The sequence below is a fragment of the Penaeus vannamei genome, chromosome 9 (assembly GCF_042767895.1).
Source record: "Penaeus vannamei isolate JL-2024 chromosome 9, ASM4276789v1, whole genome shotgun sequence".
NCBI classification, from domain to species: domain Eukaryota; kingdom Metazoa; phylum Arthropoda; class Malacostraca; order Decapoda; family Penaeidae; genus Penaeus; species Penaeus vannamei.
Window position 1 is genome coordinate 36,226,047 of NC_091557.1, and position 17,500 is coordinate 36,243,546.

Genomic DNA, 17,500 nt, shown 5'->3' on the forward strand with positions numbered 1-17,500 from the left:
ATGGAGGTAATTATAAATCATGACAGCATGACGGAAGCAGGGTGATGCAAACGACTTGGTGTAAACATGGTTTAAGGCATCATCAATTATGTTGACTTCATGCAAACAAATACGATATATTTCTTCATTCACGTTTGGGTAAAGATATAGAAGAAAAAGGGGTAGAAGTATTTTTAAAAGAATATAAACGAATAAGAAAAAAAGAGGGGAAAAGAAAAAAAAGAGAAGATAACAAAATAGACAAAGTAAAATAAGAAAAATACCTAAACAAAGGGGTAGAAATATTTCTAAAAAAAATGTAAACGAATAAGAAAAAAGAGGGGAAAAGGGAAAAAAAGAGGTTAACAAAAAAAAAAAAAATAAAGCAAGAAAAAATGCCTAAACTAAATAACAAAACAGTTAAATCAGCCTGACGCAAACGTAGCAACAGGCGCGTTGTTGACGGCCGAAGGGACGGTGAAACACAAGTGTATTACTGGGTCAGTCCAGTCGTGACGGACACTGGTCAGTCGTGGGGGGCGGGGGGGTTGGGGGAGGGATAGGAACCTGGCGTTTGTTGAGCTGGTCGAGAAAAGTGGATGGAAATGGAGGTGGACGGGAAGAAGGGGGTCGCAAAAAAGAGAAAACGGATAATAACGGCAATAGGGGAAAGGACGAGATAAAAAGGAATGCTCGAGACGGGAAGTCAAAATCGCGATATGCAAACAGGAACTCAGATGCCAGGTATTTATCGTTTATGAATTGGACAAAACATGATCATTAACTTGGATTCCCGATGAATTCAGCTGGAGATATGCTCTTTGTTCTGGACTTTCTTTACATCACCGGACCTGCTTTGAAGTTCGCGACATTCGGCTTAAACGGAGGTGAATTAACCGATCTCTTATTCTCCTGCGTTTTCCCAATCCGTTTACAGTTACGTAATGATCTAACGCCTCGACGTTTCTATAGAATTTACTAAATTTGAAAGGTTACACACCTCTTGACCTCCAGTCATTGTTTTACCCTTCAAAGGAAAAAGGTTTCAGCTGTTTTCTTGTTTGAACTTTAACCAGCCTGAATGGGTGGCGAACGACAGACTCTGGTGAGCTCTGTTTGGCGACGTTTCCATTTACACAGTGTGAAGGCACGGTGATATGTAATGACCTGTGAATGATGTGATTTTTGGACTCTCGCGTACCGTTTTCCTACATTCGACTCGGGTTGTGAAAAGGGAATCGATGGAAAGAGGAAGGAAGGCCTGTGTACTCTGGGCGTCCATGTGATACTCCCACAACCTCTTCTCCCCCCCCTTCCCCAGGCCATATCCCCTCCCCTCGTGAGTAAGCCGTCAGTATCGTCAGTTTCCGGCGCGAGCACGACTGTGTTGGTCAGATGAGCCGCCAACCCACAGCCCGGGGCGGCCGGACCGTTACCTGCACATGGGAAACACGACGTCGAGTCTATTTCTGTCGTAATTATGTAGGGGCGTCCGGAGCATATGATTGCTTAGGAGGTTGTGTTTCCTATACATCCGCTACGGTAGTCTTGTTTAGGAAACGGAGTAGCGCTACCGCATTCCTATTCGAGCTATGTTTATAGGTATTTTTTCCGTGATAAAGATATGAAGAATGGGGTCCTGATATGAGGAGTAGCTGTAAATCGTCAGTTAGCTAATTAGATAGTCTTGAACTACTTTTCGTGTCTTTTCGTATACAGATGCCATTAATTACTGTCTGCCGTAAATAGATAATGGAAATTTTCACGAACCTCGACAAGTAACGCAAAAGCAACATCCATCACGTGAGCTAAACACTTGATTCCAGGTAATGGAGTGATTGCGTTGGTAAATCTTCTCTGTAGATATAGCATAAAACTTTGATTAGTTTGTTTTTATTTTTTTTATTTTTTATTTTTTTAGTGCTGGATAACAGGTTGTGTTTTGCTACTTTGTATGCTTTATCTAGAAAAAAGTCGTTACTCAACTCTGCAGAGGACGCGCTGAGAGGTTGAAATAAATATATTTTTAGCTGCCTCGCGTGAGAAGTGACATAAAGCGTTATCATCAAAGACAAGCAATCGATGAAGCTAATCCTGAAACAGATCCATTACACGATAGATTAGCAGGTGTGAAAAGACTTGGAAGCCCCGCGGTGATTGGCTGGGAGGCCAGAGTAGTGTTTGTGTGGAGCCAGTGAGCGGGGCGGTTACAGGTACGTACGCGGAGGGGGCGGAGCTTGTGAACATGTGCATTTGTGGACTACGATTTGGAGTCAACACATTATTCTTACTTGACCGAGTGAGTGAACTAGATCGTCGGAAACAGTGTGTTTGGCTTCAGTGCTGTGTGTGTGACTGAACGCGGAAGCTGGCAGAGAGAGAGACCATTCGTTTGTGAAACGTTGATGTCACTGCCCAACACTTATTTATTATTTGATCGAAAATATTGTGGTTCATTATATTTTCTGGAAAAACGACTTCGCAGTGGGACACTGGATGCTAATAAGAACCAAGGATATAATAACTAGAATAGACATTTTGTGGCGGTGCTAAACACTAATCAAGAATTCGATCAAGACATCCATGGAGACATTGATTCTTTTCTCTTGATAATTTCCTGGGAAACACTTTGGAATCTACAGCCACGACCGTATTCACCGTACCTGATGCCAAGGTGGAGTTGGCAAAGGAAAATGCGGCAGAGCAGCAAGAGTGAGTGGCAGAGTTAGTGCGTCCCTGTGGGAGGTCACCAGATACCCGAGTGATACCCGACCCCTGTAGTACCTGGCAGGGCACGCGACACTCCACAGGGCCAGCACCCCCAAGGGACAGTTACAACATAGTGCCAATGCTTATGGTGCCAGCCGGCCGAACGCATTCATTGATGTAATAATATGCTCTGGGTGGCGGATACAATATCCATGCAATTTTCGTGGAGGAAAAGAATCACTTCTATGATCACATACATGTACTGAACACGTTTTCCAGTTATCTATGAGAACACAGAGAGAAAGAAACCACCTGAACTCGTGGATTCCGAACATACATATTGTGACTTGGAGGTGATATAGAATCCAGGTTCGAATAGAAGAAACACAATGGAACACGGGTACGAGCTAAGGCAGTTCTGTGGCGGAGAAGTGAGGGCAGCGGAGAGGTACTACCAGCACCAACCACATGGTAAGTCCACATGTAAGGAATATTGGACAGGGGGAAGAAATTGCTAGCAAGTTTTCGCATGTTTTTTTCAGGCTACATATTTATAGATCAGACACACGTACATGCACACAAATATTCACACACACACACACATACACACACACACACACACGCACACACACACACACTGACAGACATTCATACTGACACACACGCATTTTGACACATACCCACACACACACACACACACACACACACACACTGACAGACATTCATACTGACAAACACACGCATATTGACACACACACACACACACACACACACACACACACACACACACACACACACACTCACAGACATTCATCCTGACACACACACGCATATTGACACATACCCACACACACACACACACACACACACACACACAACAAACACTCACACAACAAACACACACACACACACACACACACACACACTGACAAACACACGCATATTGACACACACACACACACACACACACACACACACACACACACACACACACACACACACACACACACACACACACACACACACACACACACACACACACACGATACAACACTCGTGCTTGCATGCGCTCGAACACCCACTTACACGCACACGTCTGGAATCACTGCGAGTTACCCCTTCCCACCCCCTCCTCTCTGGCGAATAATTGCTAGTGTGGTAATAGCCTTTATGAGGGGGCGGGCCATTCACAATGAGCCCGACTTAATTAGGCCTCATTTACATCACCAAGATGTCAAGTGGAATGGTAATCCGAGGGAGCAAACTCTTGATTGCGTTGGGGGTGCTATGTCGGGGGGGGGGGGGGGGGTAAGGGGTCGGGGCGTGATGCTTCTGTTTTCCTGCAACTGCTTCTTGTTGCCCGAGGGTGGCGGGGTTCGCGTGGATGTGGATACTACTTTTTGTGTGAATGATTTCGGGGGTTTCAGGGTCGGCGACTTGGTGAATGGTGTGGCGATTTGGTTTGTAAATCCTTCTCCTCATTTTAGTCTTATGTTCCTCAGGTGACGCTGTCGTTCGTAGTAATGCTGTTGAACTCTTTCATTCTTGCTCATGTCGCTGAATATAATAGACAGTTTGTTAGAGGCCTTAATGTAGGTGAAGTGTGAACATGTCTCTCCAAACCATGTTGTCACTCCCACCCATCTTACGTCACGCTCTCGAATGCCTAAAAAAAGAGAAAAAAAGACACAAAAGGGAAAGCACCAAGACTGTTTTCAAGCCTGAGTAACTTTTGGAGTTCCCAAAGAAACGTGTGTCTATTGAACCTTTTTTTTTTTAGAACTGATTTTCTCGGGTCCTGTGTAATTATGTTAATGCTTGGCCGGCCCTCTCCGCTGCCTGAAGATCCACTGTTTACTGTTATTCTTGTCCGGGAAATCAGTAGTGGTATATCTGATGAAGCTTTGGTGGGGTTCACTGGAAACTTTTTCCATTCATCCGTGCATTTTTGGTTAATAAGATTCTGTGACATTTTTATTTTTTATTTTTTATTTACAGGCACATTAACAAAAAGGCTCAGATTTGCTCAAGAGACTTGCCAAATACATGGCTAATTATAAAATCGTACTTCACACTAAATAAATCAGCGTCCACGTCGATAGGTCATCTACTCGGGAGGTTATGTAATTTCTATTTTTCTTGAAAGAAAACGGTAAATGGTCGGAAGCATAGAAAACGAGAAGCTTTTTTTCCAGGTCCGGTTTGTTGACGCCACAATAAGTTGACATTCGCCGCGGTGGACATTCCGGACTGACCTACATAAAGGGACTCTGAAGTCTGTCTTCAGGAAAACACAATTTGCCTTTTTTGTGCAACTGTTTGACGATTTTCCTTCCTCCTTTTACGTTCATGTATTCGTATACATGATCTTTTTATATAGATATCCAAGTTGTATTTGGATGTTCGTGGACTCAAGTATATGGATATGTATTGTGTATCAAGATTTACAAAATATTACATTGTATGTCATCTCAATAGAGAATCATGAGCGCAGAATTCAGATAAAAATCATCATAAAAGGCTACCTAACTCAGTAGTTATATTTCACTTTATCTATTTAAGGGTTTGTTATATCAGAGCGGCCTATCATTCACTCAGAAAGGATGGCGTGTTCCTGGCATGGCGTAGGTCGATGGTGTAAACAAGATTCCCGTCTGTGAATAACTAGAAAGTAATGAACCTCGTACCCTCCATATCTAATAGAGTGAAATAACAGTAGTTGACCATGAATTATTGTTTCAAAATTCCAAAACGGTATGTGCAAAAACAAAGAAAAAATATTTGAATAAACAGTAACATTCTCTTTGACATTTTTACATCAATGCAAATACGGACCTACAGAGGTTTATATAATACATTTTTGCACCCCCAAAAATTCATTGTTTATTTTTACGTAAAAGAACAGAATTGCGTCCATTACATGGCAGCTTTACCTCCTCAGCCCCACGTAACTGACTCCCGATTTATCTAAACCAAGATAAGCTGAAGAAAATCGGCAACAGTTTCACCAGGACTTTTCGCTTTCGTCAGCTTTTCATGAACACCTTGGGCATTGATCCAAGTGTGCGAAGCTGCCACGTGGCTCTATCCTTTCACACGGCATACTGTCGAGCCTGAAGCGTTGCCGGGAGTCGTCGCACACCACACCACTCCGTAAAACCGGATTATCTGTTATTTCTGAGTAAGATTAGCATATACACGATAAGATGAAATGTCAATGATTGCTAAACATGTAAATAGTAAGATGAAGGTAGATTTAACCTTGCATAGTTATCGAACGACGCCTAGCTGAGGCTCGCCTTTTGTTCGGGGACACAATACAGTGTCATCATCGCTTGGGGGAGCAGACCCAATGAACATTTTTAAAATCGTACTTCTGTCGATCAAGTCCCTGAAAGAAGTAGTTCCTGGAGTGATTAATATACTAGATACAGATTCATCATTTAGCTCTATTTAATCTATAATTTAACTCACTTTTATTATATTTTTACGTGTGCAGTCTCAGAGTAGGACATTTCAGATTCATTGCCAGTTCTCCCAACCTACTTTCATTGCATGGTGATTAGGAGCGGACACACCTCTTCGTACCTTACAATGGAGGAGAGTATAGTCCTACATTCCTTCAAAAGAGACTATCAATAAATATACAATTCAGGGAGGATATTAATTATTTTTCTTCAACTATCCATTCTTTTGCAGTGCCAACGTTGATTATCAAGTAACCTCAAGTTGTAAGTGGCAGTAGTGTGTCAATGGATCATGATTACCCTGAATTTTGAGGAAATGTTTAGTTCTTAGTATAATATACTGTCATACACACCGCGAATTTTCTTACACCGAGTCTGTTGGATTATTCAATTGGCGAGAGAATTGAGGGATGTTTGCTCCGAACCTTTAATCTTCTTGGATATTACTTGAAGAGCAATATGATATAAAAGCAAGGGAAACGCGTGCATTTATTCAGGACGAATAATACGTTCGACGCAGTAAAGCTCGCCAGTCTCAAGTGAGTCTAATCGGACAATGGATAAGCACTTACCGTGACCATGAGTGGGGGAACACGAACACATCATCCGAAAGTAAAGTTATGGAAGGGCGGTTTGGTGGTGAGAGGCCAACTGTCTTGGCGATCTCGTCAAAAAACTCACATGTAACCACCTCGTTCAGTTGTTTCTCCGAGCTCTTTGGCGATATTGAATTGAATAGTGGTTTTGTTTTTCTTCATTTTTTTCACATAGACGCATGCTTTCACATGTTAGGATTGAGGGTATTGGAGTATTTCTAAGATTTTCGCATCGGAAAGCAAAGTCGCGCCAGAGTTGCAAGTAATTGATTCAACATTGCACTGGGTTGCCAAACTTTTTGCAGTATTATATTTCAACCAACAGGAATAAGCCTCCAATCTAATCGTAGTTACGTGAGAATCACAATAAATGAAAAATGCTGATTAACTTACAGTTGCACTGACAAGTTTAAGTGTCAAGTTTAAGATGTGATGTGCAATTGCAGTTATGAATAAACTTTTCAGCACCTGAATTTATTAGGTTTATATTGATGCCAGAGTACGATAAAATGGTGATGCTTTAGCTATCCATACTCGTGCCTAAGTCGAGTCTCAATAAGATAGTAGTCATAGGTTACTGAAAAAGATAATGCAAAGAAAGGAAAGTGGCTCCACCCGCCGCTGCACTCTCGCCTGGGGGCCTGAATCTCTCCCTCGAGCCACGCTGAATTCATTATCTTGGCGCATTTGTTACACCGCGAGCGAGGGAGAGCTGAATGCTAATCTCAATGCTAATCTCAGGTGTTTTCAATACATGTCAGCGGGGATCCGCCTTTTGCAGCGGTGTTTCCTGATTGAGAAGATATAGGAAAGCATTGTTTACGATGAGTGCATCTTTCGAGTGGAGATTAAAAATGTTGAGATTTGCCAACACACTCGCTAGAAATTGGCTGTTCTTCGAATGTGCATTAAGCCTGGATGCCGCGACGGCTTTGAGCGCATCGCATCTCCTTCCTATAGTAAAACACAAAGCCATATGTTCGAACTCCGCCCCCATCACCTTTTCCCTGCAGTCACGTCACCTCTTCTTAGCCTCCACCCACACACGCGCCTTCTGAGTCCCGGGCCATCTTTTGCACAATCCCTCACGTCGCGACCAGTGCAGGCATATTTTCTTTGCAATATAAAAAAAAAACGTTCATAACTTTCGACTGGTTGCCGCGACATGACTCAGCATCGCTTGTCTCGCTACAATTAATTTCGCCGGACGGTAATTATCACGCTTCCGCCAAAAAAGCATCTGTGGTTCAAGACGTGACAGACCATTGCCTCTGGTCCAGCCAGGGCGGGGGCGCCGAGCTTGTCACTCCCCGTGCGTCAGGCCAGGCGTCTGTGTCCTTGTGTGTGTGTGTGTGTGTGTGTGTGTGTGTGTGTGTGTGTGTGTGTGTGTGTGTGTGTGTGTGTGTGTGTGCGCCATTTAAATTGATTTTGTACGATGTTTTACTTCAACACATTTTATGCTTAGGCGTATTCTGAGAAATTGGGGTAAACTTATCAGGCAAATGGCAAACGGTTCTTAATTTACATATCTAAAGGGAAATTATGATATTTCAGGCATGCTGGCCAAACGCTTTGATGCTGAGAGTAACTGGATATTCCGAGAAAAAAAAAAACACGAAAAGGAGTGCGAAAAAATTAATATTTCATAGAAAAAACTATAGTATTTTTAGCCAGCGATATCAATTGAAATGAAATTATCCAAAGCTGTCGTGCGTGAACGAAATTATTTGGACATCTGAATGACATGGTTGGTGGAACACGTGTCACAGTGGCTTTCGGTTTGCAGTGATAAACTTTCTCAAGAGATATTCAAAATTCCGGCATTGATATTTCATAATCCATTACTTTCTTTTCCATCAGACAAATTGCCTTTTCATTACGAGACTTTCCCGTTCAGTCAGGCGTTGACTTACCTTCTCCTTCCACCGAAAGAAAGGAAAGAAGGAGAAAAAAATAAGCGCAATGCCGAATGTTAGAGATAATAATATCCTAGACATTTCCGTTAGCAGGACTTTTTGCTACGGTGGACGCCATGTTTAGATATGGTGCGTGGATATGTAGGCACTCTCGACGGTTTTCTTCATTAGGAGCTTCCTCAAGGAGCGAGGAAGTTCTGACCCCTGTGGTAATCAGGTGAGCTCCACACGCTATTACCTCGGAAAAGCGTCAGTGTCTTTCCACTCTGAACGCTTTTGCGGCCCGTTAGACGTAGATATTTGGGCAAATCTCGCACATTTCTTCAGGCATATCTGCTGCGGTTGTCCAGGCGCGTTGGTCATGCGACACACGAGTACGCCCTGGCGGAGAGGAGAGGAAGTTGGCTCTTACCTCCTGCCCGCGGCGTGTGGTGCCCTTGGCGGGAGCTTCTGCCGGGATATTACGTACCATAAGAGGTCGCTGGAACAAAAAATATTCTTATGTGTAAAACATATGTTCGGTTTTATATAACTTTGAAGATATCGCTGGGATTATATTTTTCTCCGTATTCTTCTTAATTAAACACGGAGTTTCTCCGTCAAAGTAGTTTCTGTATAACGGTTCGGTGCATAGAGTGATGCTCACCCTTCCCATAAAATGTTAAATGTTAGCAGGAATCAACGAAGGACAATGTCTCTCTTTTTCTTCTGTTTTCCCAGAGATCAATAACGTTATGAAAAAATTAATTACCGGAAGTCTGCTTTCATTGTTGTAGAGTCTGTTTAATATCTATAGACATAACTTCACAATAAAGTATTTGCAAAGCGCATTACGCGTGCATTTACTCTGTAGGCCACGTTGCGCTTTGCGGTCGTCTGTTGTTTGAGGAATTTTGGTTTTGTTCAGACTGTGCCGTGACCCGCCTGCTCAGTGACCCGCGCGCTACTGCCGACTCACTCATTCATACAGACTTGTTATAATTTGCTTTTCATCAGTGGGATGAACCTGACATAAATATATATATATATATATATATATATATATATATATATACCTATAGATTTTTCATTTCGTTTGACGTTTCGTTTACAAGCTTCATCAGCTTGTAAATGAGCTAATTGGCCTGGTGTTAATGTATTGGAACAATTAGAAATGTATTAAGCCTAAAGAACTCAGTCGAATGAATAGGGACACTGAGTGTTCATTAAGTGATTACGTGTGCAGTCTTGTGGGCAGTGTCGTGCAGCCGCCGCAAGGTCATGCAGGGTCACAGCACAAGACCTGGTAACCCGTGGCAGTTGCCGGCGACCCCCAACGGTACCTCACCATAAGACACAGTTATTCGTACAACCGGAGTGACCCGTGCGACCCGCGGAGGTTAGTCAGTCGCTCCTGTCCGGGCCCGGCGGATCCCACGTCGGGCCTGGCGCCACCCTCGGCGTCGTGTGGGCGCGAGGCGGGTTCAGGCTGTACCCCCGTCAAGGGCAACCACTCGGCGCGAAGGGAAGGGCGTAAGGAAGGGGTGGGGAATATATTTTTTTCTGGCTGTTGTCCCACTAAACAAAGCGCGTTGTGGGCGGGAAGGAGGCTTAAAATAACAATGTCTGTCGACGATTCATCGGGACAACAGGAAGAAACCGTCTGTTTCTTCATCAGCCGCAGTTTGATTTGGGTGTGGTGTGGGCGGGTTCGCGGTGGCCAAGGATTGCTTATTTGACGAAAAAGGTTTTGTAGTACCATTAAACGAGGAAGGTAAGGTATGTTTGATTAAATGCGCAAACTATTCAGTGTCAGGCTGCATTATTCTGATGATCATTATGGCCAGAATATGTAGGCATACACAAATGTAAGTAATGTTAGTGATCACGGTTAACAGTTGTAAGAATAATGAGCATATGAAAACAGGTGGCATTTCCTAATCTGGCTTTCCTATCGACGGTCCGTCAAGTCCAGATTAACCTAGAAATAGCGTAACGTATTGTTGTGACGAAAGAGCAACTCTTTGTTTTTTTATTGTGAACTGTGTAATCGTTTCTCATTCAGGCCCATTTTATTACCTGCAAAACATCAAGATGATGTGCCCTGTATCGATCATAAAATGATCAGGGTCCTGTTTTTGTTTTCGGGATGTGTGAAAAACGACAATTAACAGTTGTTTAATTGTGCAATGAGTAGTTAAGAATCAAAACATTATTTTACCGCTAAAAGAAGAGAACAAATTAAACACTTATTAAACTGCTACAGAAAAAAAAACTTTTGTTGTATTCGTATCTAAAGCTTTTTAGTTTTATCAAGAGTTTGCAAATAACCCGTAGTATCTCTTTAACTGCCGGAGATGCTACAGTTTCAAAGAATAAAATGAAGTCTTTTTTTCTTGGGATAAACGAACGCCTTATTTCTTTTTCATTTTATTTGGTATATATGCAGGCGACACAGCGAACAAAATAGTATTAAGATTCAAGCCCCAAAGTCGAGAAGGAACCATCTTACTAATGGTTGCACACAGCTGATTTTAGTGAAAGTGCCGCATTGAATCAATTACACTCTGCTCCAATTTCTTGCGCGCTGAAAGTCGAGTTCCTTCTTTTTCGAGTCTACAGAAAATCTCGCTTTTTGGAAACAGACAAGTTTTTAAAAGCTTCTTACGGCTCTGCTTGATGACTCGCGTTTTATGGCAATTGTTTATCGTGATGTCGAGTGGAACATTGCTCGTGAGCCTCGACGCGCGTTCGGGCGGTTGCAACTCACGTGCTCCTTCCTCCCAATAAGTTATGGGGTAGTATGTGAGTGCGTGTGCATGTGTGTATATGAATATATATATATATATATATATATATATATATATATATATATATATATGTGTGTGTGTGTGTGTGTGTGTGTGTGTGTGTGTGTGTGTGTGTGTGTGTGTGTATGTGTGTGTGTGCGTCTGTATATATATATATATATATATATATATATATATATATATATATATGTGTGTGTGTGTGTGTGCGTGCGTGTGCGTGTGCGTGTGTGTGTGTGTGTGTGTGTGTGTGTGTGTGAATTTCTGCACGTACATGGCTTTCACAACGGCCTTTTATATCGAGTACCTTCGAACGCCTGGCCCTGAAACGCTGAAAGAAGACATGATATACGGGGAATTTCGACCGCATTTTTCATTATCTAGTTTCCGGTCACATCGCTCATTTCCGCATGCCCCAGGTTCGTCTTCCGACTCTGCCGTGCGAGAGGGAGGGCAGACCTCGCTCTCACACAGACCATGGGACAAACGAGAATAAAGACAATAGAGAAGGGGAGAGAGAGCGCACGTGGAGACTCCAAGCATGTGTATGGTTATTCTAGAGCCGAAGCGTCGGTTTGCGCGGAGACTGCTAAGTGGGCCAAGGATCGCGCCTCTCGGTGGTGTTTGTCTGTCGCTGCATGCATGATGGCCTGCTAAACGATGGTGATAAATAAGAGCCTGCGCTTTGTTTCTCGTGTGTAGAGTGGAAGGCGGGGGGAGGGGGTGCTGGCTTCCACAAGGGTGCCACACTGCTGCGCCGGGTGCTTGCGTCACACTGCCTGTTTCCTCGTCGCGGGGGAGAGAAAGTAAGAATATTCAGCATTTATAACGTGACTCGTTTGTGAATCAGCGAGAGGGTATCAGGGTCCATATGAAAAGCTGGGTGAAAGGATTACAATAGGTATTCGAGGTGGTAAATACGGGCTTGAGCGATGAAAAAATACCGTACCTTGTGTATTGATGCCTGGGGGGTCATTGCACTGAAATAGGTTCTCAGGGTTACTCGGGATCTATAGATTTCAACGTCAGTATGTAATGGCATTGCAGTGGTTCACTACTGACTTTGCTATTATAATTAACTGTTGTGCTCCAAGGAGTACATGGCACGACTCCCTTTGTTCAAACTTGTTATTTGCATGTAGATATTTCTCGGAGCAGTTGTGGGAAAGCACGTTGGACAGCGGTCATCATTGAACTGCGGTTCCTTGTAACCCGTGAAAATCTGGGCCAATGGGAACGCGCGGTGAAGGCAATATGAAATGTGAATGGCGGTTACCTCAGCTCTCGGCGGGAAAGAAAAAAAATAGTTCAGGTTTTCATTGTTTTGGAATGCAAAACATTACTTGAACAATGGACATATTTTTTCAAATATGTACAATTCACGTGATGACCGAGAAAAACATGAATTATATAATACAAAATTATAGGACATCTTGGAGAAAATAAACTACCAAAAACGCGTTCAAGAATATTTACCACTCATCCACCGCTGTATATCGTAACGACATACGAACATAACACGAAACATACCAGCAGAAGATGACAAAAAACACAGAAACATCACACAAGATTCATAAAAAATGGAAGGAGAAAGAAAGGATGTGCGAGCGTAAAGCGTTTCCTGTCATAAAGCAAGTGGCGGTCCAGTCGGCCGGGAAGGCGAGGCTTCACTAAGGCAGTGGGTCAGTTCACTTCCTGACTGGGGTTACGCCTCCTCTTGGTAGCCAGCGTGCGGTCAGCGCCTTCCAGTCCCGGCGATGTGTTCCAGTACTTTCTTGGGGGGCTTTTTCCCCCCTCGTTATTAAGCTCGGCTGAGGGCTCCCGCGCATTTTGTGGCGCGCGAGGATTTTTCCCGCGTCGCGCTTCCCTGTTTCGTGGGCTTGGTTTTGGTGTCGTGTGCAGCCTTGTTCGGTTCCCTTCTCTTTCATTAACTGTTGGTACTGTCAATGAGGCAATGATTCATGTTATTATTGTTTTGTTATTATTTCGTTTTATTATTATTATTATTTTGTTATCATTTTATTGTTATTATTATTACGAGAAGGGTAAGTTCGTTTATTTTCTGAAAATATTTAACTCCTTTATATTAACCTTGGCGTCCGGGTAATGTCTCGTAGAATTCAGTCATGCATATTTGGTATAATTTCTGGTGTAGGATTTCGAATGGAAACTTGCAGAAATGTTTTGGTTAATGGTTCTTACATAACACATGGAATATATGTTGCATTTATAATGTACTGTCATAGAAAATATTCCATTTATGTATGCATCTGAAATGTGCGTTTCTCTCTTTTTCTTGCAAAATTGTTAATCTTACCTTAGACATTTACGAAACACACTTTGACCACGGCCAGCATTTTCCAGATTCTCTCTCTCTCTCTCTCTCTCTCTCTCTCTCTCTCTCTCTCTCTCTCTCTCTCTCTCTCTCTCTCTCTCTCTCTCTCTCTCTCTCTCTCTATCTCTCTCTCTCTCCCCCCCCTCCCTCCCCCCTCAACATATCGTAGGTTTTGCAGCATTGTTAATCTTAACTTGGAGCTTTGCGAAAACACACTTCGGCCACGACCAACATTCCCAATTTCTGATAGCCAGTACTTCCCTCAGAAAAAGAGAAAGAACCGAGTCTTTGTTTCCAGCAGCGAAAAATACTAACAAATCTCGACCGGATGTGAGCCAGGTCAGCGCGACCACAGCTCGAGTGCGGCCACATGGGTGGAAATCCTCCGCCACATACTAGCCCAGTCGACCATCTGACGTGCCGCCTGGATTCCGTAATTTGTCTTGACCGAGCTGGTTAGTAAAGCACTTTAATCCTGCAGCCGTGATATTAATCCAGCGTGAGGTACTTTGAGACTCAAGTACAGTGTACAGTGAGGAAGGCTTGATGGTCTTTTACGGTTGGCGTTACGTTTTTGAGATGGGAGATTCATGTCCATTTTTTTTTAATCCGACCGTTTCGTGAAGCGAGAGCTTCGCTGGTTCGAGTATGGTACGAATCACTTTTGAGTTGTTTGAACTGTATATATTCACCAAGTCAATTCCAAACAAGGAACTATTTGTAATTACACGCACACGCGCACGCACACACACGCACGCGCACACACACACGCACGCGCACACACACACACACACACACACACACACATACACACACATACACACACATGTGTGTGTGTGTGTATGTGTATGCGACATTTTTAAATCTTCATTCCTCTCTTTTATTATTTATTATTAAATATATGTGACACTTTTTATCTTCCTTTCTCTTTTTTTCTCGGATCACGTCTCGCGAAGCCCAAGTCTCCGCTTTCTTCACTTGCTGCACACCTTTTTCATATTAGTTCGCCGAGTGTCGGGTTATTCACGGACATGTTGAGTCATTTTTTTTTTACTATTTCACAAGAATTCCATGCATGAATGATTACGGATTTTCTAAAGCACGTATATCGAAGTGACGTCATTCCGTGTCAATCGTTCTCAGCGGCAAAGACGTGAGGCTGCAGCACCCGTTTGCAACACCTGCTCTCGGGATTGCGACACAGTCGTATGTCACGTGGAAACGCTTTCAGCTTCACCCTAAAGATTATCCTAATATTATATATATATATATATATATATATATATATATATATATATATATATGTATATATATATATATGTGTGTGTGTGTGTGTGTGTGTGTGTGTGTGTGTGTGTGTGTGTGTGTGTGTGTGTGTGTGTGTGTGTGTGTGTGTGTGTGTGTGTGTCTACCCCTCCATCTCTCTCTCTCTCTGTCTGTCCCTCTCTCTCGCTCTCTCTCCCTCCCCGCCTCTCTCTCGCTCTCTCTCCCTCCCCGCCTCTCTCTCGCTCTCTCTCCCTCCCTTCCTCTCTCTCTCTCTCTCTCTCTCTCTCTCTCTCTCTCTCTCTCTCTCTCTCTCTCTCTCTCTCTTTCTTTCTCTCTCTCTCTTCCTTCATCTCACCCTCTCTTCCTTCATCTCTCCCTCTCTTCCTTCCTCTCTCCCTCGCTTTCTCTCATCCCCTCTCCCTCTCTCTCATCCTCTCTCCCTCTCTTTCTAACATCCCCTCTCCCTCTCTTTCGCCCATCCTCTCTCCCTCTTTCTCCCATCCTCTCTCCCTCTCTTTCTCCCATCCCCTCTCCCTCTCTCCCATCCTCTCTCCCTCTTTCGCCCATCTTCTCTCCCTCTTTCTCCCATCCTCTCTCCCTCTCTTTCTCCCATCCCCTCTCCCTCTCTCCCATCCTCTCTCCCTTTCTTTCGCCCATCCTCTCTCCCTCTATTTCGCCCATCCTCTCTCCCTCTTTTTCCCATCCTCTCTCCCTCTCTTTCTTCCATCCTTTCTCCCTATCTCCCTCTCTTTCTCCCTTCGTATCTCCCTCTCTGCCTTTCTCTCTGCCTTCCTCCATTAATCATATATTAATTAGTAATGAATGGGCAGGTCCTATCATGTGATAATTTTTGCGATTAATCTGAGGAATTCGCGAAAAAGTTGACGCATAGCAGATCAGGAATGACATTACACACGAAACGAATGATAAGGTTATTTTTTTTTTTTAATGTCCACTGCAAACATCGTCTACATTATCTCGGTGCCTGTCACTGTCCTGTACCGTCATGTGTGCCGCCGCCTTCCTCTTCGCCAACGGAATTCCGTCTGGTAGCATTATTTTTATCCGAATTCCAGAGAGGGTAGCATTGTTTTTATCCGAATTCCAGTGAGGGTAGCATTACCTTTATCCGAATTCCAATGAGGGTAGCATTGTTTTTATATCTTTATTTTTATCCGAATTCCAAAGAGGGTAGCATTGTTTTTATATATTTATTTTTATCCGAATTCCAGTGAGGGTTGCATTATTTTTATCCGAATTTCAAAGATGGTAGCATTATTTTTATCCGAATTTCAAAGAGGGTAGCATGTTTTTATCCGAATTCCAATGATGGTTGCATTATTTTTATCCGAATTTCAAAGAGGGAAGCATTATCTTTATCCGAATTCCAATGAGGGTAGCATTGTCTTTATCCGAATTCCAATGAGGGTAGCATTGTCTTTATCCGAATTCCAATGAGGGTAGCATTATCTTTATCCGAATTCCAATGAGGGTAGCATTATCTTTATCCGAATTCCAATGAGGGTAGCATTATCTTTATCCGAATTCCAATGAGGGTAGCATTATCTTTATCCGAATTCCAATGAGGGTAGCATTATCTTTATCCGAATTCCAATGAGGGTAGCATTGTCTTTATCCGAATTCCAATGAGGGTAGCATTGTCTTTATCCGAATTCCAATGAGGGTAGCATTATCTTTATCCGAATTCCAATGAGGGTAGCATTATCTTTATCCGAATTCCAATGAGGGTAGCATTGTCTTTATCCGAATTCCAATGAGGGTAGCATTGTCTTTATCCGAATTCCAATGAGGGTAGCATTGTCTTTATCCGAATTCCAATGAGGGTAGCATTGTCTTTATCCGAATTCCAATGAGGGTAGCATTGTCTTTATCCGAATTCCAATGATGGTAGCATTATTTTTATCCGAATTTCAAAGAGGGAAGCATTATCTTTATCCGAATTCCAATGATGGTAGCATTATTTTTATCCGAATTTCAAAGAGGGAAGCATTATCTTTATCCGAATTCCAATGATGGTAGCATTATTTTTATCCGAATTTCAAAGAGGGAAGCATTATCTTTATCCGAATTCCAATGATGGTTGCATTATTTTTATCCGAATTTCAAAGAGGGTAGCATTATTTTTATCCGAATTTCAAAGAGGGAAGCATTATCTTTATCCGAATTCCAATGATGGTTGCATTATTTTTATCCGAATTTCAAAGAGGGTAGCATTATTTTTATCCGAATTTCAAAGAGGGTAGCATTATTTTTATCCGAATTTCAAAGAGGGAAGCATTATCTTTATCCGAATTCCAATGATGGTTGCATTATTTTTATCCGAATTTCAAAGAGGGAAGCATTATCTTTATCCGAATTCCAAAGAGGGTAGCATTATTTTTATCCGAATTTCAAAGAGGGTAGCATTATCTTTATCCGAATTCCA

The 17,500-nt window shown here is 42.7% G+C and overlaps 1 protein-coding gene across 4 annotated transcripts in view; it reads left to right on the forward strand.

The window, feature by feature from the left end:
• LOC113820076 (myelin regulatory factor-like protein) overlaps positions 1-17,500 on the forward strand; it is an 82,849-nt gene that overhangs the window by 47,188 nt on the left and 18,161 nt on the right. For 2 of the 4 annotated variants that reach the window (XM_027372335.2, XM_070125677.1), the window contains exon 1: positions 3,063-3,159. The exons of the other annotated variants lie outside the window; for them this stretch is intronic. In XM_027372335.2, coding sequence (XP_027228136.2) covers positions 3,078-3,159 — 82 coding nt within the window. In that variant the 5' untranslated portion in view covers positions 3,063-3,077. Of the gene's footprint in view, positions 1-3,062; positions 3,160-17,500 lie in introns of those variants that run through there. 4 annotated transcript variants of the gene reach the window in all.